The 25044-nt window shown below is 36.4% G+C and overlaps 1 protein-coding gene across 2 annotated transcripts in view; it reads left to right on the top strand.

Moving 5' to 3' along the window:
- The window catches only part of TXNDC16 (thioredoxin domain containing 16), a 153972-nt gene that overhangs the window by 13892 nt on the left and 115036 nt on the right, over positions 1–25044 (top strand). For both annotated transcript variants that reach the window (XM_037832707.1, XM_037832708.1), the window contains exons 5-9: positions 5297–5370; positions 6274–6348; positions 15001–15122; positions 20105–20195; positions 23577–23727. In XM_037832707.1, coding sequence (XP_037688635.1) covers positions 5297–5370; positions 6274–6348; positions 15001–15122; positions 20105–20195; positions 23577–23727 — 513 coding nt within the window. The remainder of the gene's footprint in view (positions 1–5296; positions 5371–6273; positions 6349–15000; positions 15123–20104; positions 20196–23576; positions 23728–25044) is intronic.

Below are 25044 nucleotides of genomic sequence, written 5' to 3' on the forward strand. Positions count from 1 at the left end.
CCTGGCTCAGCCACGCCCTAGGAGAGTCTCATTCCTAGTCTCTGTGGGGCTCTAGGGGGCAAATCAGCAGTATCCCCCTTCTAACTCACTCTCTCTCTCTATATATATTCAATTTTAATGAGATATATTCACATACAATACAATCATCCAAAGTGTACAATCAGTTGTTCACAATGCCATCATATAGTTGTTCATTCATCACCCCCGTCTATTTTTTTGAACATTTTCCTTGTACCTGAAAAAGTAAAGATAAGAATAGGCAAAAATAAGAGTAAACAAAGACCACCCACATCGCCCCCCTCGCCCTATTTTTCCTTTAGTTTTTTGTCCCCATTTTTCTACTCATCCTTCCGTACACTGGATAAAGGGGAGTGTGATCCACAAGGCTTTCCCAATCACATTGTCACCCCTTGTAAGCTACATTGTTATACATATGTCTTCAAGAGTCAAGGCTACTGGTTTGCAGTTTGTTAGTTTCAGGTATTTAGTTCTAGCTATTCCGATGCATTAAAACCTAATAGGAGTTATCTGTTAGCACATAAGAATGCCCACCAGAATGACCTCTCAACTCCATTTGGAATCTCTCAGCCACTGAAACTTTTCTTCGTTTCATTTCTCATCTCCTTTTGGTCAAGATGTTCTCAATCCCACGATGTCAGGTCCAGATTCATCCCCGGGAGTCATATCCCACGTTGCCAGGGAGATTTACACCCCTGGGTCTCAGATCCCACATAGAGGGGAGGGCAATGATTTCACCTGCCAAGTTGGCTTGGCTAGAGAGAGAGGGCCACATGTGAGCAACAAAGAGGTATTCAGGGAGAGACTCTTAGGCACAATTATAAACAGGTTTGGTCTCTCCTTTGCAGTAACAAGCTTCATAAGGGCATGTCCTGTGATAGAGGACTGGGCCATCATCCCGCTAGTCCTCAATGTTTGTGAGAACATCAACAGCCATCCGGGTGAGGAAGCCCAACCTCTGCATTTTTCCCCAGCTCCTCAGGGGGGACTGTATGCATTTTAGAAACACATCTGAAATAAGGCTTCAGAAATCTTCAAATTAAGTGAGAGAAAATGATATATCATGCAAATGCTAACCAAAAGAAAGATGGTGTAGCTATATTACTGTGTCAAAGTAGACTTTAAAACAAAAAACCTTTGAGTCATCCTTGAGTTTTCTTTCTCTTTTATCTAGTTTGTCAGTAAGTCTTCTAGGTTCCACTATCAGAACCTCTCAAATCCAACTACTTCCTGCATCTTCCATTTTAATGCCCCTCTTGCTCTGTCCAAGCCATTATTATTGCTTCTCACCTGGGAAACTACAGTAGCCTCTAATAAATGACCTTTTTCCCTTTCATTCTTGTTCCATTACAAACTCGTTTCCATATGTAGTCAGATGTGTCAGATTATGTTGCTACCTTACTCAGAAAAGTTTCCCCTTACAGTTAATGATAAAACCCAAACTGACTGTTGGATACTGGCTTCCTCTCTAATCTCATTTTCTGTCCATTCACCTTGCTCAACTTGTTCCTGACACATACTGGTTGTGCCGGTTTGGATCTATTATGTCCCCCAGAAAAGCCATATTCTTTAATGCAGTCTTGTGGGGGGCAGACTTATTAGTCTTTTGATTAGGGTATGACCTCTTGATTGGAGGTTTCCAAGGAGATTTTACCCCACCCATTCAGGGTAGGTCTTGATTAGTTTACTGGAGTCCTTTAAAGGAAGCTCACACAGAGAGCAGAGATGAAAACGCCCCAGGATATGCTAAGCCGAGAGACCCAGATGCTTCCTGACACTTGGAGATGCTTGGAGATGCTAAGCTAAGAGGTGAAGCCCAGTTTGCCACAGAGAGGCTAAGAGAGGACCCTGGGATGCTTAGAGAGAAAAATCCTGGGAGAAAGAAGCAAGGGCGTATAGGACCTGAGAGAGAGGAGCTGAAATACAACCTGGGACCAGCAGATGTCAGCTGCTTCCTTTCGTAGCTATGATGGTTTGGATATATTATGTCCCTCCAAAAGCCATATTCTTTAATGCAGTCTTGTGGGGATAAACAAATTAGTGTTGATTACGTTGGAATCCTTTGATTGAGTGTTTCCTTGGAGATATGAATCAACTGTGGCTGACCCATTTGATTGAATTATTTCCATGGGGATTGTGGGTCTTGTTTTAATCACTGGAGTCCTATAAAAGAGCTTACAAACAGAAGGACCTCAGAGCAGCTGTGGGAGATATTTTGGAGAGCAGCTGCAGCCAAGGGAGACATTTTGAAGACAGCCTGGGAGAAACTAAGAGAATACCCCCAGACACCTAGAGAGAAACATCCTGGGAGAAAGCCATTTTGAAACACAACCTGGAGCAAAGGAAGAAGACGCCAGCTACGTGCCTTCCCAGACAACAGAGGTGTTCCAGACGCCACTGGCCGTCCTTCAGTGAAGGTACCCTATTGTTGACACCTTAGCTTGGACACTTTATGGCCTTAAGACTGTAACTTGGTAACCAAATAAACCTCCTTTATAAAAGCCAATCCATTTCTGGTATTTTGCGTAATGAGAGTGTTAGTAAACTGGAACCCTGGTCATCTCTCTGTTGTTTGAAACTGCTAGGTGTGCTGTTACCACAGGACCTTTGCAGGCATATTACTTCTGCTTAGACCTCATCTCTTCCATATATTTATGTATTTATATGGATCATTCTATTACTTCAGTTTTTTTATGCAAATGTCACTTGCTCAGAGAAGCCTTTCTTGAGTATCTGCCTAACAACACTGTCACACTCTTTCCCCTTACTGTTTTTTTCTTTATAGCATTTATTGCTACTTAACATTACATATTAAAATTAGTTCTTTGTCTGTCTCTCCTGTTAGAATGTAAGTTCTAAAGATAAAGATTTTTATTTGAAACTTAACTGATCTTCTGTGACTAACATCATTGGTACCCAAATAGATGTTGGGCTGGTGAATAAAAGGGCAGATCTGTTAACACAATGTCAACCATTACCTATGCTCTGACTTTAAAAAAATTTAAAAATGATATATTGTAAGATTCCCTTTTTTTTTTTTGTTATGGATACACTCTGATTTTAAATTCTAATTCTCTAGTCCTGACATCTTTTCTGAATGTCAGTTCTCCTTTTGTAGCTCTTTAAACAAGGGTAGTTTCCTCCATTTGTCATCATGCCTCCTCAAACTCTATTAAAAACAACAACTGTTTTAGTTTCCTTGGCTGCAGATACCATGCAATGGATTGGCTTAAACAGTGGGGTTTTATTGGCTCACAGTCTTGAGGCTAGTACAAGTCCAAATCAAGGCATCATCAAAGCAGTGCTTTTCCCTCTGTGGCATTCTGGGGCTGGATGCTGGTGATCCTTGGTCCTGGGCTCCTCTGTCACATGGCAGGGCACATGGCTGCCTCTTCTGGCCTCTCCCTTCTCTTGACAGTTCAGGGTTCCGTTGATTTCAGCTTCTGGCTGCTCCCTCTATCTGAATTTCATTCTGCTTATAAAGGACTCCAGTAATAGGATTAAGACCCATTGTGATTGAGGTGGGCCACACCGTGATGAAGTAACCTCATCAAAATGTCTTACTTACAATGGGTTCATACCCACAAGAGTTGGTTAAATTTAAGAACATGTTTTTGGGGATTGTTTGGTTTTCTAAAGCTGCCAGAATATAATATACCAGAAATGGGTTGGCTTTTACGGTGGGGATTTATTAGTTTACAAATTTACAGTTCTAAGGCTGTGAAAATGTCCAAATTAGGGCATCAACAGGAAGATACCTTCTCTGATGGAAGGCTGCTGGCATCTGAAACACCTCTGTCACATGGAAAGGCACATGATCTTTCTGGATTTCATTGCTTTCAGCTTCTGGCTTCAGTGGCTCTTTCAGCTTCTGTGTGTCCTTCCTTGCTTCTCTGGGGTTTTCTCTCTCAACTCTCTTTGGGTGTTTCTCTCTCTCTGAGCTCTCTGACTTTTTTTCTGTCCTTTATCCTCTCATAAAGGACTCCAGTTAAGGATTAAGACCCACCTGGAATTGGGTGGATCACATATCAATTGAAACAACCTAATCAAAAGGTCCCACCAATAAGTCTACCCACAAGAAAGGATTAAAAGAACATGGCCTTTTCTTGGGTACATAACAGCTTCAAACTACCACAGGGTTACATGCTCCAAAACACCATAACAACCAAAACACTTTATTCAATTCAAAACAAAAAACTGTTCTTCCAGCCTCAGTGTTGGTTGTTTACATTGGTAGCTATCCATTTGCCCCATTTAGAAACCATTTCATTCTCTTTATCTCTTTCCTCACCCTCTCTGTCTTGTGCTGCATATACACGCTCATTCTTCTTTCTGGTTTTACTAATTGAATTTGTGAAAAAAATCTTTTGAATTTGTTCTGTCCTTTTCTGCTTTACTTCAGGCTTCAGTATTCCTTGACCTCTACTAATGCAATATCTTCTTAACATCTTTATCTTTGCTCTCTTTCATTTTATCTTCCTGTTGCTGCCAGGATTGTCCTTATTTTTCTCTGATAAAGTCCAGATTATAAGCTATCAAGGACTAGTATGGCTGTACTAACATCATCAGGGACTTCGGTTTATTTTTTCTGTTGCATCATCTTAGCAAATGGTTTCTTCTTAAAAGATACCTTATGGTCCAGCATTGTTGTCAGTCTGTTTTTGTCAGGAGGAAGTGGGAAGAACACAAGTATCCTTTTGGCTAAGTCCATGCCCCCCATCCCCCTTAAAAGAGCCTTCTAGGAATCCTAACCCATTGCCTTTTGCTGACACCTCATTGGCCATCCTTCGCTCTCAGGAGGCTGGGTAAGTCTTTTAAGGGGGACACTTAATTTTAGAGAAGTTTTGTTAGTAAGACAGAAGGGGGAGTATGAATATTAGGTAAGAAATCAGCAGTATCTGCCTTACCTGTGTTCTAGCTGCTGGGAAGCTTTTGTAGTCCCCAAATACCATTCAATTCTGTGCTTCCAAGCTTTTGCTCACTTTTTTTTTTTTTTTTTGTCCTGCCATAAATGCTGTTTCACTCCCTCGCTATTTGGTTGCCTTCTGCTTGTTCTATAAGATTGTATTAAATGTGAACTGTTAGGTATAATTAAATGCTCCTTTCTCTAGGTTACCTCAAGCACTTAAATAAGTGAGCAAGTATAGGATACAAATCAGAAAAAATTAATTTTAGGCCTGGAGACAAGCTGTAATGTTCGATTCTGCTTCTTGTCTCCCTAACCATGAAACTTGACTTTTTAATGTATACTCTGAATCTCAAATGTAATCTTTTAAAGGTTAATTGTGTCAAAGAAGAAACATCAAGATACTGTGGAAAAGAAAAGGATTTGATGAAAGCATATTTATTCAGGTAAATAGGTGGGATTTTTTTAGTGTGATGGAAAAATATAAAGCTGTACTTCTAGAATATTTAAATATATAAAATATCCCTAATCCAGGATAAAGTTGTATGTAGTGAAGATCATATGAAGCTTAGCAAAAAGTTTGAGTAATAGATGTGATATTTGTCACCTAACCTCTCTGCATTGTAGCTTCCTTATCTATAAAATGAAGAGAATAATACCTACCTCACAGGGTTGTTTTGAGTATTAAGTGAGACTCTTATGTAAGCTCCTACGGCCAATGCCTGGTAAGTAAGTGCTTGGTAAATTGGGTATTATGAGTCGTTAGGGTATGAAATAATGTACTTTATTTTTGAGAGACCTACCAGTGTCCAAGTTACAGATTGTTTTGTACTTGGATCTGCTAATCTGAGAGTTCTCAAATCCTTCCCTACCCTTGGGATTTGGCCTAGGAAGTGGAGAAAGATCCCAATTCCTTAGGGTCCTGCATCTGAGGAAAATTCTTTCTCTCTCCTCCTTCACCCCATTCCCAGTCCAGTTTGGGGAAATGGTGTGTGTGTGTGTGTGTGTGTGTGTGTGTGTGTGTGTGAGAGAGAGAGAGAGAGAGAGAGAGAGAGAGAGAGAGAGAGAGAGAGAGAGAGATGTGGAGGTTGGTAGGAAGTGTTGTTTGGAAACATATTTTCTTTCAGTCTTTTTGCCAGGCCCAGAGCCTAAGCTTTTAAGGTGAACGTATTCCTTGAGTGTGTATTCATTAAATTTGTGAGTGTGCTAACACTCTGATAGGCACATGGGATATATGGATAAGATACAGATTTTAAAATTAAAGAACTTACAGCTGAGTGTATTAGATAGATAAGTAAATTGAATTCTAAGGAAATATTTCTATAATATGTTTTTACATTTTTTTATAGGGGCAACATTTTACTCAGAGAATTCCCTACTGATACCTTGTTCGATGTGAATGCCATCATTGCTCATGTACTTTTGTAAGTACAAGGTTTACTCATTCATTTATTTACTTGTTGTTTATCTGTTGATTTCACTTAGACAACCACAATCCATTAAAATATTTTTTAGGATCCTGTTATACAAAGTAGGAATTGACACAGTATGACCAAAGAGTCATACAGTTGTTCGTGATTCTAGCTTTGGAGTGAGGATTTCACCAGATATAAAACTCATCTTTTTTATTCTCTCTGGGGTTTTTTAGGTGCTTGGCATCCTTCTCATCCCAACCAGACCTTTTCAGGAATGTCTAGCTCTGTGCCTGCTCAGTAAGTGCAGAAATAGTTTAAACGATCCCAGCACATGCCTGAGTGCTTACTGAGAGACAGGGTTAATCAACATTTAATTTCCCTGGCATGGCATCTTTAGGCCGATGCTTTGGGCCTGGGATCCATTCATATAATCTACCTTGAATGAGGTATGGCATTCTCTTTGGTGACAGAGCTGGAAAATATATGACTTCTTCAGGTCAAGCATTCACATAGACTTTTCCAGTTTAACACTGTTATGGGTTTGTTGCCCACTAAGACCTTTACTGGCATTGACTTTCTTTTTTTCTGCTTGGTTTCCTCCTTTTCCTTCTCTTTTTTCACCCAATTCCCTCAGAAATTGGATGGAAATTGAATTATAGAAAACACAGAACTTAAACAGGTAAAAAGTTATTGTTACCACTTTGCAAATGGACACCTTTAAATGTTCCTGTCCTGATAATATATTAAAGGAGGGTCTTTAGAAGTTCCTAACAACCATAGGCCCTAGGCTTATAGACTAAGAAGCCAATTATAATGGGTGAGGAGTGGCTTTTTAAAGAAGGAATTCCAAAGAGCAATAGGGGACAGCCTTGGAAGCCCTTTTCAAGCATGGAATAGTGTGTCAAGGGTGGGAGTCATGAGGCTTAGGAAAAAGTCCAAATGATAGATATGATATTTGTCCTCAGGAAGCTTACTGGTTTCTGCTGTTTTTCCGATGGATACCTGGACTGTCTTTGACCCAGAAATGAGGGCAAAGAAACAGAGAAAGAAGATTCTCTGAGGGATAGTGGTATGGTAAGGCTGTCTTTTTGTATAGAGTATGAATCTAAGCCCTTGAGCATTAGGTCCAAGTTGGACTGATCTGATAACAAGGTGGTTTTGAAACAGTTGGACCCTAGATGAGGAGAGGCTGTCAGTGCTGGCACCCTATTATCTGAACTCGTTGGCTCATGGGGCTTACGTCCTGCTGTGGAGTGTCCTGTTCCTAGTGTCATACTAATGCTGATTTACAGAATATCAGTTCTACAAATTGAGTATTCCCCATGTTCCAGCTATCTGCCAGATGCTTGCTAGGTACTGGATTTACAAAACAGAATAGGATGTTGCCTCTGTTCTCTAGGAATTTAGTGTTTTGTTGAGGAGACATGTATAAATAGAAAATATGTTGTAAGCAAACTAACAAAAGTATGTATGCATAGGGGCTTATGGAACTACGGAGCAGGGAATAGTTATTTGTGTCTAGAATGAGAGAGATATTTATCAAGATGGCTTCCTGGAGGAGGTGATACTTTGGATATATCTTTAAGGAAGCAGGCATTTGCTTGATGAAGAAGGGGAAGGTGAGGAAAGCCGGGGGAACTTGGGATGGGAGCAAAGGCATGGAGGTTGGGAATAGTTGGGAGAGGGTGATTTTGCTGGAATATAAAATATGACGGAGGAATTAGCAGATAAGTAGGCAGATGGTTAGATGAAGGGTATCTTTGTTTACTTTGTACAGGAGATTAAGCTTTTGGGTCATCACTGAAGGGTTATAGGCAGGCATTTGCATCTGAGAGATCTTTCTGGTGGATGTGAGAAAGATTTGCGGGCTCCAAGCCTACGTAGAAACCATTGTGTAGCCATTGTATAATCTTGAGAGTGCAGAGTAGAGGTACCAAGGAAGGTTTGTTTTTTTTTTTTTTTTTTTTTTTTTTAATGTATAGGAGGTGAAATTAACTGAACTTAGTAACAGGACCCTTTACCCAATCAGCAAAACTACAGATTTGAGCTAATTCTTTATCCCCTTTTTTTTTCTTCTCTCCTACTTTGCTCTTCCCCAAATCCAATCTAACCACCTTCTAAAGTAGGCAAACAAGAAAATCAAATTTACAGGAAAAGATGAGTCTACTTTATTTGAATATCCATCATGCCTCAGTGTCAGGGAAGCAGCTGTAGGAATTTGAGCCCTTAAGGAGTAGATTTAGGTATTGCCACATCCAGAGAGCACCCCAGGGCAACACTAACACTTCAAAGAGGTAGAATTCCAAAGAGGGAGTGTCTTGTGGAATACGGTATTTTATAAAAATTTCCAGTGATGATATTTAGAACATTGAAGAAACTGTGCTAAATGGTATGCTGTATCTTACTGTACCTTGCAAATTGCCATGAGGATAAAAACATGCTTTTCTGTCTATCATCCTACTTTTGCTTGATAAAACTGTCATTTTGAAATAGCCAATGCCCGATAAACAGTGTCTCTCTCTTGTATTCTTTTGTGCTTACACACTGTTCATAGAATAGGAAATTAACCGTTACTTCATAGCATTTACTCATTTTTCTATTGGATTTTGAACTTTATTCTTACTAACTTCTACGTGTTTGCCCACATAAAGGAGATTAACCTTTGTGACATGAACTGCAAAATTTTTTTCAAGTTTTGTCATTTAGCTCTTTAAAAAAATTTTATGTGGTCAAATTTATCTTTCTTATTTCAACTTCTGGATTTTAAGTTGAAGTAAAGTTCTTCTTTTGTATTGTTATAAAGGACTTTACCCATGTTTTCTCCTTGTGGTTTTGTGATTTCACTGTTACTTTTTAAGTTCTTATCCATTTGGAATTTAACTTGTTGAATCGTGTGAGGAATGGATTTAGCTGTATGTTATCCAGGCGTCTACTCAGTTGTCCCAGCACAAGGGATATTGATGCTCTCTTCACCATTTGAGATTCCACTTTTTACATTAAGCTCCCATATGTATTTGGGTCTATTTCTGGACTTTTTATTCTGTTTCATTAATCTGTTTGTAACCACTACTGCTATAATAATTGCTGTATTATAAAATCTGATAAGTCTAACCTTTCTATTCTCTTTTCAGAATTGCTTGTTTGTTTTATTTATGTGTACCGTATAAAATTAGTTTGTCCAGTTTCTTTCCCTCCTTACCCAAATCCTACTGGCCTTACATTTATAAATTATTTTAGACAGGATTGACATCTTTATGATAAATCATCCTGTCCTAGAACATGACATCTTTCCATTTGTTCAGGTTTTCTTTTGTGCCTTCTAGTTGTGTTTTCAAGTTTTCTTCATATATATTGTAGACAATTTAAATGTATTACTAGGCATTCTGTCTCTTTTTTCCTATTATAATGGGATCTTTTATTCCATTATCTTCTAACATATGTAGACAAGTATGTTAATAGATTTTATGTAACATATATAGGTAAAAATTATATATATACATGTAATTTTGAAAACTACTGATTTCTGTGTATTCATTTTGTGCCCTTCTACCTTACTGATTTTTTTATTATTAAAAAAAGACTGGAAAAATGAATTTTTTAGATTGTGGAAATAAGATCTTTATTGTAGTATATATGAAAAAATATGGAAAGCCATGAATAAAACTTGAAATTCTTTATAATCCCATTACTCATGAATAAAACTTGAAATTCTTTATAATCCCATTACTCAGTGCTAAGCAGTTATTGTTTTGGCTTGTGTCCTGAAGTCTTCCTTCTAAGGCAGTGTTATCTAATATTTTATACCTATATGAGATATAAATGTATATCACAAATTATACAATATTATGTATAGCCATACATTAATAATTTTTCTAAGTTTGAATTTTATTAGGCAATAGTCTAGCCAAAATTCACTGGCATTTTCTCCATTAACAAAAATTGATTCACACACCTATAAAAATACATGAATTTTGATTAACTTGGTTATTTTTGACACAAATCCATTACATAGCCTTATAATGAAGTAGAAATATCTGCAGATAATGTGTTTTTTATATTTCTGAAAATATTTGTGTATGAAGTGAAAGCTTGCATTTGAAAATATTTAAATTGCTTTATTTTGTTTGCTTTTTTAAAAAAATAGGTAAGCCATACTCATAATTCTTTTCCCACAGCGTTTTAATTTATTTTTCATGTGGAATATTTTGATTGAGACATGTGAGCCACAAGTACACTTGAACTTTTCTTCTTTTTCAACAGAAAAGGTTTTAGAAAGTTCCTTCTTTTCAGAATATAGAAAAAAGTAATTGGTGAAAAAATTAAGTTAGTAAAACATGGACATAGAGTAAAAAGTATAACTTAGGATAACCTTTACAAATTTAAAAAATTACATTTTCTGGACTATTATGGCCTGCCATGTAGCTTTTTTTTTCTTTTGTAGGCTATTTGTAATATTGCTATATCATCATTGATTCAAAATATACTGAATCTTGGTCTATTAAAATTTTCTCACATTGATTTTCCAGGATATTTTAACTGTCATAAATCAAGTGCTTAGGGAACAGCATAGTAGCATGTATGTAAGAAAGGGGGCATTAGTCCAAAACTGTGAAGTGTCTGAGATGCCATCTTACTTGTATATATATATGTATGTATTAAAAAGGGGAAGAGCAAAACAATCCTCTTATGTTATAAGCCTATGAGATTGTTTCTTGTGGTAAGAAAGTTATAAGAGTAAGCCAGTGGGAGAATATACAGTTGTGAAGAAAAAAGTAAGACTGATGTTTGTGAACTTTGTTAGTACTCCTATTCGCAAGTCACATTTCAGAGGTAACTTCCACTTTTTAAATATATATGTAACCCTATTAATTTAGGAAATGCTTATTGAAACTCTTTGGGATATCTCACACATGGATCTGCTCAGCAACAATATAATTCATTTAGAGAGAAGTAATTTGTCTCTCTTTCTTTTTTTTTTTTTTGCTTCCTCCTGCCTCACCCCCAATTTGGGGGTGATTTGGTATGGCAAAACAGAAAGTAACGTTTCCTTTTTTATTGTTTTTTTTTTAGAATTTGAATGACGGACATATACTATAAAAATGGTCTCTTTTCTAAAAAAGGCTGAGGGCCTACTGTTCTCAAAGTAGGGTCAGGTAGACTCCTTAGTTCCTTTTCTTCCTGATGCCACTTGGTTCCTGGCCATGTATCTTACCTCCCTAATGGTGATGATAGGAAAATCTTTGGAAAAGCCTGCTGGGAGACAGAGAGGCTTTCTGGGGCAAGAGTTACTCCCAAGGCCATTTTATCCCATTAACAGAGAAAAAAAATCTCAAGAGAGACTTTTCCTTTAACCCATTTCTGTCAGTGTTTCTCCTCTTTGGGACTGGGATGAAGGAGCACAGCTTATGGAATGGATTCTAGAGATCCCTAGCTGTCCTCATATTCTGGAAATTAACATATTTTAAAAACATATTAAAGTTAGGAAGCCACTGGGAAAAATCACAGAGATCATTAGAATACTAATGCTATTGGTTTTTGTTATTATTGCCTTGTGGATAATGACTATTTAATGAGCTTTGGCATATTAGGCAAGGTAACCTCTCTAAACCCATGACTTTATCTGTAAAATGGGGTTAATGATAGTACTAATCTCAGATGGTTTTCATGAAAATTAAGACAGAAGGCATTGCTGAGGGTTCTTAGTTATAAGCCCCAGAATCTGGGTCTGACTGGCTTAAACAAAAAAGGTTTTGGATAGGATACAGGGTGTCTCAGGCTCACTAGAAGGGCTGGAGCATTGGATTCAAAGGTTTTACGGCCCTGAATTATGGTCAAAATCATGATATGGAACTAGTCTGGGGAGAATTGCTGCATTACTGCTGAGCACTGGATGTCACATTCTGCATCTCCTGCCCTGGGGACTGTCATTAACAGCACTGTTGCTGCTGCCTTTGAAGCTGACTGTCGGTACTACTGCTTCTTGAAATAATTCTCCACTGTCCTCAATTCTTTGCATCATTAACTCCTGGATCAGAGTATCAGGCAAGTGATTCTGGGTCATGCATTCATGCCTTGCAGCAGGGAGCCTAGAAAAGCAAGTCTATGATATTATCAGTTCCTATAATTGGGCTTGGGTTCTTTCTATGATCAAGATTTAGAAAACTGGGAATTCACATAGAAAAAGAGGAGTTCAGAGTTGGGCAGCCCCTAAACTAAAAACTGGACCCAGCCTTTAAAGTGCTTAGTACTATGCCAGACATGGGTCAAGAGCCTAATAAATGTTGGCCTTTATTAATTTATCTTTGCCAGTCTTTATTGAGAAAAGAGGTTAAGGAGATTTCCATTCTCAGGTTTGATGTTTGTAGCAAGTAGGTTGGGGCCACTAGAGCCCCAACAGGTAAATGAGTGGATGTAATTTCCATGCCTGGAAGTTACATGGTAGTCCAATCGAGTTCACTAGACAGTAGCTACCCAATTGTTTTGAAAGAACTCAGGGTAATTCTGGACTTGTTAGCTAAAATGTATAAGCATTTAATAACCCAGATTGCCTCTATGACTTTATGTGTTTATGACTCTATGATAGTTCCCTTTATTTCCACCTGGTTTCCCATATTTAAGAGAGGTCAGTAATAATGTAGTTTAGAAAGTCCTGGCCTAAGTGTCAGAAAACTGGATTTGAATTTCAGCTCTACCAGTGACCAGCAGCATTATCTGAGGCAGGTTTCTTAATCCCTTGGACTGTTTCCTCTCTCTGTAGAATAAACAATATTCCAAGAATATTATTGAGGATCTAATGAAAACATGAAAATACCTAGCACATATTAAGTAATGCTCAGTAAATGTTTCTTTTAAAACAGAACAAGAGCCCTGGAATTTATAGTTCAAGTTTTACACTTCTTTGTAAAAGTTGAAGAAATCTGTAATGAGTAGATAAATATTTAAGCCAATGTAATTTATTAAGGCAGCACTTTCAGGGCATTCATGAGATAAAAATGTTTTTATAATAAAACCAAGGCATTATTTGCTTTTCACACTTTCTTTTTCTAATGAGTGCAGTTTCCAGAGGCTACACATGACATGTGATGTCACACAGACTGAATGCAGACACAATTATCAGAATCTGGCTATCTTTATTTAGTCCAATATTAAAGAGATCTGCAAAAAATATAAAACAAAGCCACTAATATCAGTAAATTCTTTTGAAGAGGAAAATTTTGTTATTTTAAAAATAAAATTTAGTTTAACATGCAGTAGTTTTTACTGTACTTTTAAAATGAATTCATAATATTTTTAAATTTCTGTTTTAATTTCTATTTTGGCTACTATTGATAGATATAACCTACAAAAACTATTTAAGGACCTCAGTAATTTTTAAGAGTATAAATGGGTCCGGGTGTAAAAAACCTTGAGCACCATGTTTTCTGTAAGAAGAAACTGTGCTTTACTAATTTATTGGAGATATTTGATTGTACCTTTGTGTATTTAATTATGTGGAAGTATGTGGACTTGGAGCAACTTTCAAAAACCTGTGAAGTTTAGTCTCTTAAATAGAGAATTTAAATAGAAGCAGAAAAGGAAAAAAAGAGAATTCTTTTGGATGGATAAATATGATCAGTTATCCTCAGTTATACATTGAAAAGATGATGTGGAAGAATTACAGTGAAGCAGAAAGATCATTGTCAAAGAGTGGAAAAACCTGTTTTGTGTTCTGTTCCTGTCTCCTCAATTCAGTAAATGTGTCTTTGAGTAAATGCTTCAGTATTTTGAACTTCCGTTTCTTCAGATGAAAAATAGGAATGAATAATTCCTGCTCTATGTTTTCATTCATTCATTCAACAAATATTTATTGATTGCCTACAGTGTGCTAGGCTCTGTTCTAAGTTACTGTGGATATAGTGATAAAATACACAAGGTCCCTGCCCCAAGGAGGTTACAGTTTAATGGGGTAAGCAGGTATAAACAGGTAGATGAATATATAAAAATTTTAGATTGTGGTAAGTGCTACAGAGGAATCAAATAGTATGAAATGGAAGAGAAAAATGCTAAAGATCTACTTAGGACCAGTAGGGAAGGATTCTCCAAGGCAATGGCATTTAAACTGAGACTAGATGTATGAGAAGGAGTGGGGAGAATAGCTTCCAGAAACGAGAACTGTGTGTGCAAAGGCCCTGAGCCGTGGAAGAGCTTTGCTTGTTCAGTTCTTCCTTTTAGGAAGCTAGTGTGTCTAGAGTATGTTAGACACAAGGAATAGTAGAACAAAATGAAGTTGGAGACATAGGCAAGGTCTACGTCATCTAAGGTCTTACAGAGCATGGAGAGGAGTCTGTCGTTTAGATGTGTGAAGAGCTCAGATGTGTTCAAGGCTAAGAGATCTGTCAGTGATTATTTGTCCAGATTAGGATGTTACTGAAAACAGCCTAAATCTGTTAAGGTGGTTATGGTGGAGAATGTATACCCTTTCTCACAACTCTCAGGAACAGAGTAATGATTTGGAGAGTGATTTTAATTTAATATAAAATGTTTAGGTTTCTACCACTGATCATTTGCTCCAAGGAATTATATTTCTTTTTTGATTGTTCTTTTAACTTCTTTGACAAATATATATTAAATAACTAAATACAGATCATATTTTTATGCTAATTAAATCTCTCTTTATTCCAGTGCTCTTCTTTTTAATGAAGTAAAATATATTAGCACCTGGGAAGACCTTCAGAATATAGAAAATGCTCTAAAAGGAAAAGCAAATATTGTATTCTCATATGTAAGAGCCATTGGAACATCAGGTATTTATTAACTTTCTTTAATCTTTTCTGTGACTCTATACTTGAGTGAGTATGTTGAAGTATATAAAATAGTGTTTTTTTGATCACAATATCTTATATTTTAAAATATATTTAAAGCATCTTTACTATTATGTTATTTTTCTTTAAACAGGCAGCATAATATAGTGGTTGAACAAGACTCTAGAACCAGACTGCTTACTCCTCTAATTACTAATACTGTGACTTTGAGCAAGTTACTTAACCTCAGTTTCCTAATCACTAAGATGGGGCAAATAATTATGCCTACCTGTTAGTGTTATTGTGAGGAGCAAATGAATTTGAATAGTAAAATGGTTCCTAGCATATACTAAGTGCTCTGAGACTTGGCTGTTATTAATTTTCTTTCCTTACGGTCCTCATGGTAGACTGCTATAGTATACTTTAGTATTCAATAAATATTGTTGACTGGTTGGCTGTCTTTATTTCAATATTTGTTATTTACAATATTTTTTTATTTAAAAAATTTTGTTGACAGCATCATATCTCACTTTGTTGAAAAGAAGTTTATAGACATTTTATGAACAAAGTATAGGACGGTGAAAGGTGATAGGATTTCTGGATTGTAGAAATTGCAATTAAATGATTAGTAATCAGAATGGCATTATACTTCTCAGTTGCAGCACTGGAAAGTTTGAAGAAAATGGAGCAATGGTTTGAAAATTAATTGGGGAAATAACTTCAGCCTAGAATTCTGTACCCAGCTGACTATGAATTAGTTATGAAAGTAGAAAAAGACACTTTCAGAAGTACAGATTTACAAAAACTGTTTATAGGCATACCTCATTTTGCAGTTATTGCATTCTGTACAGATTGAAGGTTTGTGGCAATCCTGTGTCAAGCAAATCTATTGGTGCCATTTTTCCCACAGCCTGTGCTCACTTCATGTCTCTGTGTCACATTGTGGTACTTCTCACAGTATTTCAGACTTTTTCATTATTATTATATCTGTCATGGTGATCTATGATCAGTGATCTTTGATGGTACTTTTGTAATTGTTTGGGAGCACCACAAACTGCACCCAAGTAAGGTAGCGAACTTAATCGATAAATGTTGTGTGTGTTCTGACTGCTCCACCTACCAGCCATTCCGTCTCTTTCCCTCTCCTCGGGCTTCCCTATTCCCTGAGACACAATAATATTGAAATTTGGCCAGTTAATAACCCTACAGTGGCCTCTAAGTATTCAAGTGAAAGGAAGAGTTGCAGGCCTCTCACTTTAAATCAAAAGCTAGAAATGATTAAGCTTAGTGAGAAAGGTCTGTCAAAAGCTGAGATAGGCCAAAAGCTAGGCCTCTTGTGCTAAACATTTAGCCAAGCTGTGAAGGCAAAGGAAAAGTTCTTGAAGAAAATAGAAAGTGCTACTCCAGTGTTCTAGTTTGCCAATGCTACCAGAATGCAAAACACCAGAGATGGATTGGCTTTTGTAAAAGGGGTTTATTTGGTTAAACTGTCCAAGGTAACACATCAGCAATTGGGTACCTTCACTGGAGGATGGCCAGTGGCATCTGGAAAACCTCTGTTAGCTGGGAAGGCACGTGGCTGGCGTCTGCTCCAAAGTTCTGGTTTCAAAATGACTTTCTCCCAGGACGTTCCTCTCTAGGCTGCAGTTCCTCAAAAATGTCACTCTTAGTTGCTCTTGGGGCGTTTGTCCTCTCTTAATTTCTCCAGAGGAAAAGTCTGCTTTCAGTGGCCATCTTCAAACTGTCTCTCATCTGCAGCTCCTGTCTCAGCTCCTGTGCATTCTTCAAAGTGTCCTTCTTGGCTGTAGTAAGCTCGCTCCTTCTGTGTGAGCTTATATAGTGCTCCAGCAAACTAACCAAGTCCCAGGCTGAATGGGTGGGGCCACACCTCCATGGAAACTATCCAGAGTTATCACCCACAGTTGGGTGGGGTGCATTTCTATGGAAACAATGTAATACAAAAGTTCCAACTTAATCCCCACTAACATGTCTGCCCCCACAAGATTGCATCAAAGAACATGGCTTTTTCTGGGGGACATAATACACACAAACCAGCACATCCAGTGAACAGACAAATGGTAAGAAAGCAAAACAACCTTACTGCAGGTATGGAGAAAATTTTAGTGGTCTGGATAGAAGATCAAAAGAACCACAATATTCCCTTAAACCAAAGCCTAATCCAGAATAAGGCCCTAACCCTCTTCAGTTCTGAAGGCTGAGAGAGTTGAAGAAGCTGTCGAAGAAAAGTTTGAAGCTAGCAGAGGTTGGTTCATGAGGTTTAAGGAAAGAAGCCATTTCCATAACATCAAAGTGCAAGGTGAAGCAGCAAGTGCTAATGTAGAAGCTGCAACAACTTAAACAGAAGATCTAGCTAAGATAATTGATGAAAGTGGCTACACGAGACAACAGATTTTCAATGTAGTCAAAACAGTTTCATGTTGAAAGAAGTTACCATTCTAGGACTTTCATAGCTAGAAAAGGGAACTCAGTGCCTGACTTCAAAACATCACAGTTTCAAGAGACAGGCTGATTCTCTTGTTAGGGGCTAATGCAGCTGGTGACTTCAAGTTGAAACCAGTGGTCATGTATCTCTCCAAAAATCCTAAGACCCTTAAGAATGATGCTAAATCTACTCTGCCTGTGCTCTATAATTGGAAAAACAAAGCCTGGATGACAGCATATCTGTTTGCAACAGGGTTTATTGAGTATTTTAAGCCTACTGTTGAGACCTACTGCTCAGAAAAAAGATTTCTTTCAAAATATTACTACTCTTTGACAATGTATCTGGTTACTCAAAAACTCTGATGGAGGTATAAAATGAGATGAATGTTGTTTTTATGCCTGCTAACACAACATCCGGTCTTCAGCCTATGGATCAAGAAGGAATCATTTCAACTTGCAAGTCTTGTTATTTAAGAAATACATTTCACAAGGCTGTAACTGCCATAAATAGTGATTCCTCTGATGGGTCCAGGCAAAGTAAATTGAAAACCTTCTGGAAATGATTTACCATTCTAGATGCCATTAAGAACATTTGTGATTCAGGGGAAGAGATCAAAATATCAGTGTTTGAAAGACGTTGATTCTAACCCTCGTGGATGTCTTTGAGGGATTCAAGACTTCAGTGGAGGAAAGTTACTGCAGATGTGGTGGAAACAATAAGAGAACTAGCGTTAGAAGTGGCTCCTGACAATGTGACTGAATTGCTGCAATCTCATGATAAAACGTGAACAGATGAGGAGTTGCTTCTTATGGATGAGCAAAGAAAGTGATTTCTTGATAGGGGATCTACTCTTGGTGAAGAAGCTGTGAACATTGTTGAAAAGACAACAAAGGATTTAGAATATTACATCAATTTAGTTGATAAAGCAGTGGCAGGATTTGAGAGTTTTGACTCCAATTTTGAAATAAGTTCTACTATGGGTAAAATGATTTCACATGTCATAGAGAAATCTTTCATGAAAGGGAGAGTCAATTGATGTGGCAAACATCATTGTTGTCATACTTTAAGAAATTGCCAGAGTCACCCTTCAGCAACCACCACCCTGATCAGGCAGCAGCCATCAACCTCCAGGCAAGACCCGCCACCAGCAGTTCAGATAATGGTTAACATTTTTTAGCAAAAAGGTATTTTTAAATTAAAGTATGTACATTTTTAAAAAGACATAATGCTACTGTACAGTTAATAGACCACTCTATAATTTAAACATACTGTATTTAGTGGGAAACCAAAAACTTTGTATGACTTGTTTTATGAAATAGTCGCTTTATTGTGGTGATCTGGAACCAAACCCCCATTATCTCTGAGGTATGCCTATATTCCAAACATCCTCTCACAAGAAGGTGCTGGAGAATCGGAGCAAGGCAGCAAATAAATAAAGAATTGTGGATAACAGGCAAAAGAGAGATCCAATAGAAGAGTGAAAATTAAGAGAATCCCCAGGATGATGATGAGGTGACAACTGTGCTGCAGGTCAAGTAGCAACAGTCCATATTGGAGCAAATTAGAAGGTTCTGTAGAAATTTCTCCAGGAAGTTGAAATTGATAGAATGCCTGATATATCTGAAGTATTTGTAGGTTTAGACAATTGTGGAAGAGTTTAGGAATAAATTTGGAAGAAATCTAAACAAAAATTTAAGAAAGAGTTATTATAACTGCAATGAAAACAAAATTGTGGAAAAAAGTAAAGTGATCGTTCTGTCCTGGATAGCTTATCTGTGAATGGCATTTACTAAGTCATAACAATGTAAATACTAAATATTGATGTAATAAACATTGTAACTATATTGGAAGAGTTGCTGGGATGGGGAGTTTGCATGTTTGTGGGGTCACGTTTCAGAAAAGAGCTGATTTATCATCTTCCATAGTGAAAAGTCAACATATAATAGTAGAACCTAAAAAAAAAAAAAAAAAAAATTTAGGAAGTATGTGTCTAGGTATGTCATTTAGAGAGTTGGAGGTAAATACCAAAAGAAGCAGTAAAACAGTTGAAAGTGGTAGTGTCCCTTGGGACCTGGAATTAGGGTGAGAGTAGGGGAACCACTATTCTTCTTAATATACCTTGTAGAATTATTTTTCTTTATGCTATATATACAAACACATTTGATAAAATAACTAAACTGGAAACTACACACACACATATATAAAATATAAAGTTGTGTGGTGGATTCACATGCTCTGTGGCTAGAAAGAAGCTATCACAGATTTGTCATATGTTACTTCTCAAGTGTAACTCAATTTCTACTCCCTCTTAATTCTTCCCTTAACTTGAATAAAATAGGCTTTTCTTATCTTCTTTAACTGCCTGCATTTTCCCAACTGGAATCCCCACAAAGGAATTTTCTTAAAGGGTTTACCTTTTTCTCTTTGTAGCATTTCAAATACAATACAGCATAAAAGGGTGTAAGAAAATATTAAGAATAGATGTTGTCACAGAGTAACACAAAATAACTTCTGTCTCCCAACTCCCTTATCTCTTCTTCAGAACACAGAGCAGTCATGGAAGCTGCTTTTGTGTATGGGACCACATACCAATTTGTCTTAACCACAGAAATTGCAATTTTGGAAAGAATTGGGTATGTATAAAAGGCATATATCAAGAATTTTAAGTATTTTATTGTTTGCTTACTTCACATTACTTATTTCACATTTCCATAATACCCTTTCAGTATGGGTTTATCTGAAAGGAGTCATAAGCAAATTTGAATATACCAGTGAAATCTGAAGTCCCCTTCACTTCTGTTATCTTCTGTACAGTCTGAAAATGAGTTTAAGTATCTAGAAGTGGTATTAGACAAGGATCAAGAAAGAATGTGGATAAACCACAAGACATGATACCACAGGTTGTCAAGTGAGGCATGTTAGGAATAGATTCTCCACAGTGATCAGATAGGGGATAAAAATTGACTTTCATAACTAAGCTCCAGAAATCGTTTATCAGAATTCTGTAAAAATTTTATGAAAATTTTGTCATAATAATTTAGAATATATTTAAGTAGAGTTTTTGAGTGGAGTGCTTTAAGTGTTTTTTCTTTTTTTTTCTTGTCCAATTTCTAGCTTACAATTTCCTTGTTTTTTTGGCTAAGGAACTTAGAATTAAGGTTTTTATTTTCTTTAGTATTTAAGGACACAAGGAATGACTAGGGCATTTTAAAGATTTTAAATTTGGCTTCAAATTGCTATTCAGGAAAATTAATCCAAAGCAAGGTAAAAAGGTGATTTTGTGATCTTTTAATGCCATGCAAGAGCTTTTTTTTTTTTTTTTTTTTTTTTCCTGAGTTCTTTTGACCTCTCAGAGAACAGTAATTCTATTTGATTTACCATATCTAGTTGGGTAAGCCCAGATATTTTACAACTCTGTAAATTTAAAGGTTAATGAATAGGAAACTGATAAGGTGAAATGATTTTTTTGGAAGGGTAGGTGGAGAAGAAAGCCCCTGCAAAGAGAGGTTGTTTTTTATTGCCCTTAGGACAATAAACCAGAAGTCCTTTTTCCAATAGTCTCTCTATACTGAACTAACCATCATTCTGTTGGTTTCCTCATTAATGACTTTAATAAAGCTTTGATGAGAGTTTACTATTTATATGAGAAGTATGTTTTGTTTTGTTTTTTTTTTAACAATTTGAGAATTATGCTGACAATACCATAAATGCTGACAGTACTCACTGTGAGTAGTCACTGAGTCCTAACATATAACAAACAGGCATAGTACTGTTCTGAAAGTTTTTTGTTTTTAACTCATTTTCTCAGTGGGAACTTAAAAATGTGCAGTTACCCTGTTTTTCATGTGCTTTTGAATATTTAGCATATTGTGGAATGTTTGAATTATTTATCCATGGATAACAGGGTGGTGAAGAGTCACACCCAAACCAGGAAGAACCACAGATTATGAATGCGGTAGTTCTGTGACATCACTTCGGGATGAAGTAGCTGACCATGACTTTGGGTTGTCTCCCCATTAAGGAGGGGCAGAAACATTTCTTTCTTTCATTTGTTTTTTCATTTATTAATTCATTCAAGTGAATTAAATGCCTTTTATGTGCTAGGCACTTTTCTAGGTGCTGGGGCTATAACATTGGGTAAGACTAGTATGTTCATTGCTGTATTATGTTGGGCCTGAGTATATTTGAAATTGTATGTCTGTTAAGAAGGGTGTACACAAAAGGCAATAGAAGAGATACCATCCTTAGAAATTCCTGTACTTTCTGCTACCTCTCCATACTCCCTTCTTAAAGAATCTGTGTGCAGGCCAGGAAGGATGATATCCCTGCCTCATACATATCTCAGTAGTTAAACCAGAGGTGGGCACCTGGCCTAGGACCAGTCAATCCATTGGCTTGCCTGAGCAAATGAGATCCTTTCTCCTAGGAACTTGGAGTTGGGCGTGGAGAAAATGGATCAGATAGCGAGGTGGCTGTATTACACTTCACAGAGAGATTTGGGAGCTAAAATGTGTTAATGACAGAATGAAGACCTCTGAATTCTTGCTGTTCTTGTCTTTACATTTATTCTGGGGTCTGCCCTTTCTCTGATCCAATTGTTTGTATTTTCCTTGTATTCTGTGAGATACTCCTCAAAACTTTTAATAAAGTAAGTTGCACCCCTTTTTGTTTTGCTCGAATTAGTTGGATGAGTTTCTGTCACCTGGAACCAAATGATCCCTGATTAAATAATTTTCCAGTATTATTTTACTATTTCAGAGGTTTCTATATGTTCCACCTCAGCTGGGTCTTTAGACTGTCAGCACTTTTCTCTCAGCAATATGTGGCTAGTCAGGGTTTCCCTCAAGACCTATGTACTTTCATTGCACCGTGACTATATTGTTCCTTTTGTCTAAAATGACTGTTTGTCCTATCTTCTTGGAGAAGTCATTTTCTCTTTCTGTTTTTTTTTTTTTTTTTTTTTTTTTAACTCTGTGATGAACTTCCTTTTCCATGCCTTCCTTCTCCTCCCCAACTTGAGGCAGAATAAAATACATAGCATTTTGTATATTTATCTGTTGTAGTATTTATAACATATTTTAATTATTTGTTTACTAAATGTATTCCCGTTAGTCTAAGTTCTCAAGGATTTGTATTGTCTTATTCATTATTGTCTCTTGTGTTCAGCACCAGCTTAACACATAGTAGGCATTTTATAAATTTTTGAGTATTTCTTTAATCATTCAATCTGTTAGAAATTACTTTGTAATTAAATTTGAAAGTCAGCCAACCTCAGGTACTCAGTTTAAGCATGTATCAAGAAGTAAAATAACATTTAAAAAATAAAATTTTAGAGTATTTTGCCAAACCCCAACTAATACCAAATGGAGATTTTTTAAATGCTATTTCAATTTTGGCAAACCTTACCCACACTATATGTTTTATCTTTGAATTCTCATATTGAAGGAAATGCCAAAACTCAAATTATAAACTGTATTTGCTGCGTTTTGTTATATTTCAGATACCAACTTACAAACTCCCACAAATTGTCACATGGTTTCTATCTTAAGGCATGTTTTGGCTGAAGTTTATTCAAAACAGCTTTGGGTTTAAATTAAACCAGAAAATTTGTGTTACAAAGCTTTATTTAGCATGGCTCTAGAAAAGCAACTATATTTGAAGATAATATCATTGTCCATAATATGACAGCCTTTTATTAAAAAAAATGCGAGCCTGCCTGTAGCCTAATTTAGAAGCTGTCATGTGAAAGAGTTCGGGAAAAAATTGCTTATACAACTCAAGTGGTTTGTTAAAAATATTAAGGTTAATTTTCTTTAATATACCTATATTCCCTTTTTTTGCATAAGTCCATTTTATTTTAATGTTATACTCTTATACACTTTTTATACCAAAACAGTAATTTGAAAAGCATAAGACTTACAACAGAGAGATTGGTTATTATACCTTTTTGGATGGTAGAAGGGTCAAACGTTGGATCTCATTAAGTGGATCTGCCCCTAATTTTTTATTTGTAGCACTGAGGACATAGAATATGCACATCTGTACTTTTTTCATTGCAAACCCCTCTTGGACTTGACCCAGCAATGTAGAAGAACACTAATGGAACAGCCATTGACTACACTGAGCATTCATCGATTTATAAAAACAATGCAAGCACCTTTGCTGGTATGTGTCTTATTTTAATACATTAGATTATTTGTGCATAAGATTTATTAAGTTTTTGATTCACAGATATGAGTTTTACTTAGATAAGCTATACCTTTTCTCCTTTCCATGAAATATTTCTTTCATTTAGAGGGGTTTAGGAATTGTTCCTTATTAAAGATATAATAGAAGATAGACTATTCTTAAATGATAGTTGAACACCTTGAGACATTATTGCATTGAAACCCAAATATAGCATTGTATAAGTGGAGATATTCTGTGGTAGTTATAATGAACTTGGGACCTTGCTGACTGCTCTCAGACTCAAAGACTGCATCATGAATGGTTAAGGAAAGACTACTTTTGTGAATGCTCTGGTCACTTTTTAAAAAGTTGGTAAATATTGAAACTAGGATTTCTGGTACCCCACTTTCCTTACACTCAAACTGAAAAAATTTGATAGAGACTTGAGTGATGGGTGATCAGCAGACATTTTCCTCTGAAAATTTGAAGGCTTAACTTGAGCTTGTATAAAATCTTTACTAGGCCTTCTCACCAAGCTCATTATTTTTGTTTAAATAAAATGGTATATGTGTATTATAAATAATCCAAACAAGTACAGCAAAATAAAAAGAAAAAAGTAAAAAAAGTCACTCTAATCCCATAACTCAGAAATTAACTGTTAGATGGCTATCACAGTAGTCATCTCATATGCATGTACAGACATGCAGATAGAAGGATGGACAGATTAATGGCCATAACAACTGTGTGTGCTACTTTACAGTAAGAATTATTATATTTAATCTTATTTGATTTTAATAGAAGGAAAAGAAACTGCAAGAAACTAGAGGGATTGCTGAACTTTTGATGTATTTCTTCATCACTAGAGGACTCCTTAGGAAATACTGTCTATAGTTTTGAAAGTGACTATGAAAAACATTAAGAAATTAAAATATTATGTTGTTTTAAAACGACATCTTTCCATGTTAGTGTTGACTTACTCATTGTGAAAGATGAGAAAATTGACCACCATACATTTATTTCCATTTCAACTTGTCTTATACGTCTCATTTTTTTAGCTATTTGTTATTTGTCACATTTATATTCCTTTCTGTAACCAGAATCCCCATTTCGTAAAAGCCTTGCTTCTGCATTTAAATAGATTCAGAAATTGCCAGCCATCATTTTACCACCTGCATTCCTGACTTCTTTATTTTAAGTCTCTTTTTGTTTTGTTGGGTTTTGGCTTCAAACTAGTTTTAAAAGCAGTTTATAAGTCTTTTTCTTTGTTTCATTTTGGGGAGAGGCATGTTTATTGTTTCCATAGGGAGAATAACC

Source organism: Choloepus didactylus, chromosome 4 (genome assembly GCF_015220235.1).
Source record: "Choloepus didactylus isolate mChoDid1 chromosome 4, mChoDid1.pri, whole genome shotgun sequence".
Lineage (NCBI taxonomy): Eukaryota > Metazoa > Chordata > Mammalia > Pilosa > Megalonychidae > Choloepus > Choloepus didactylus.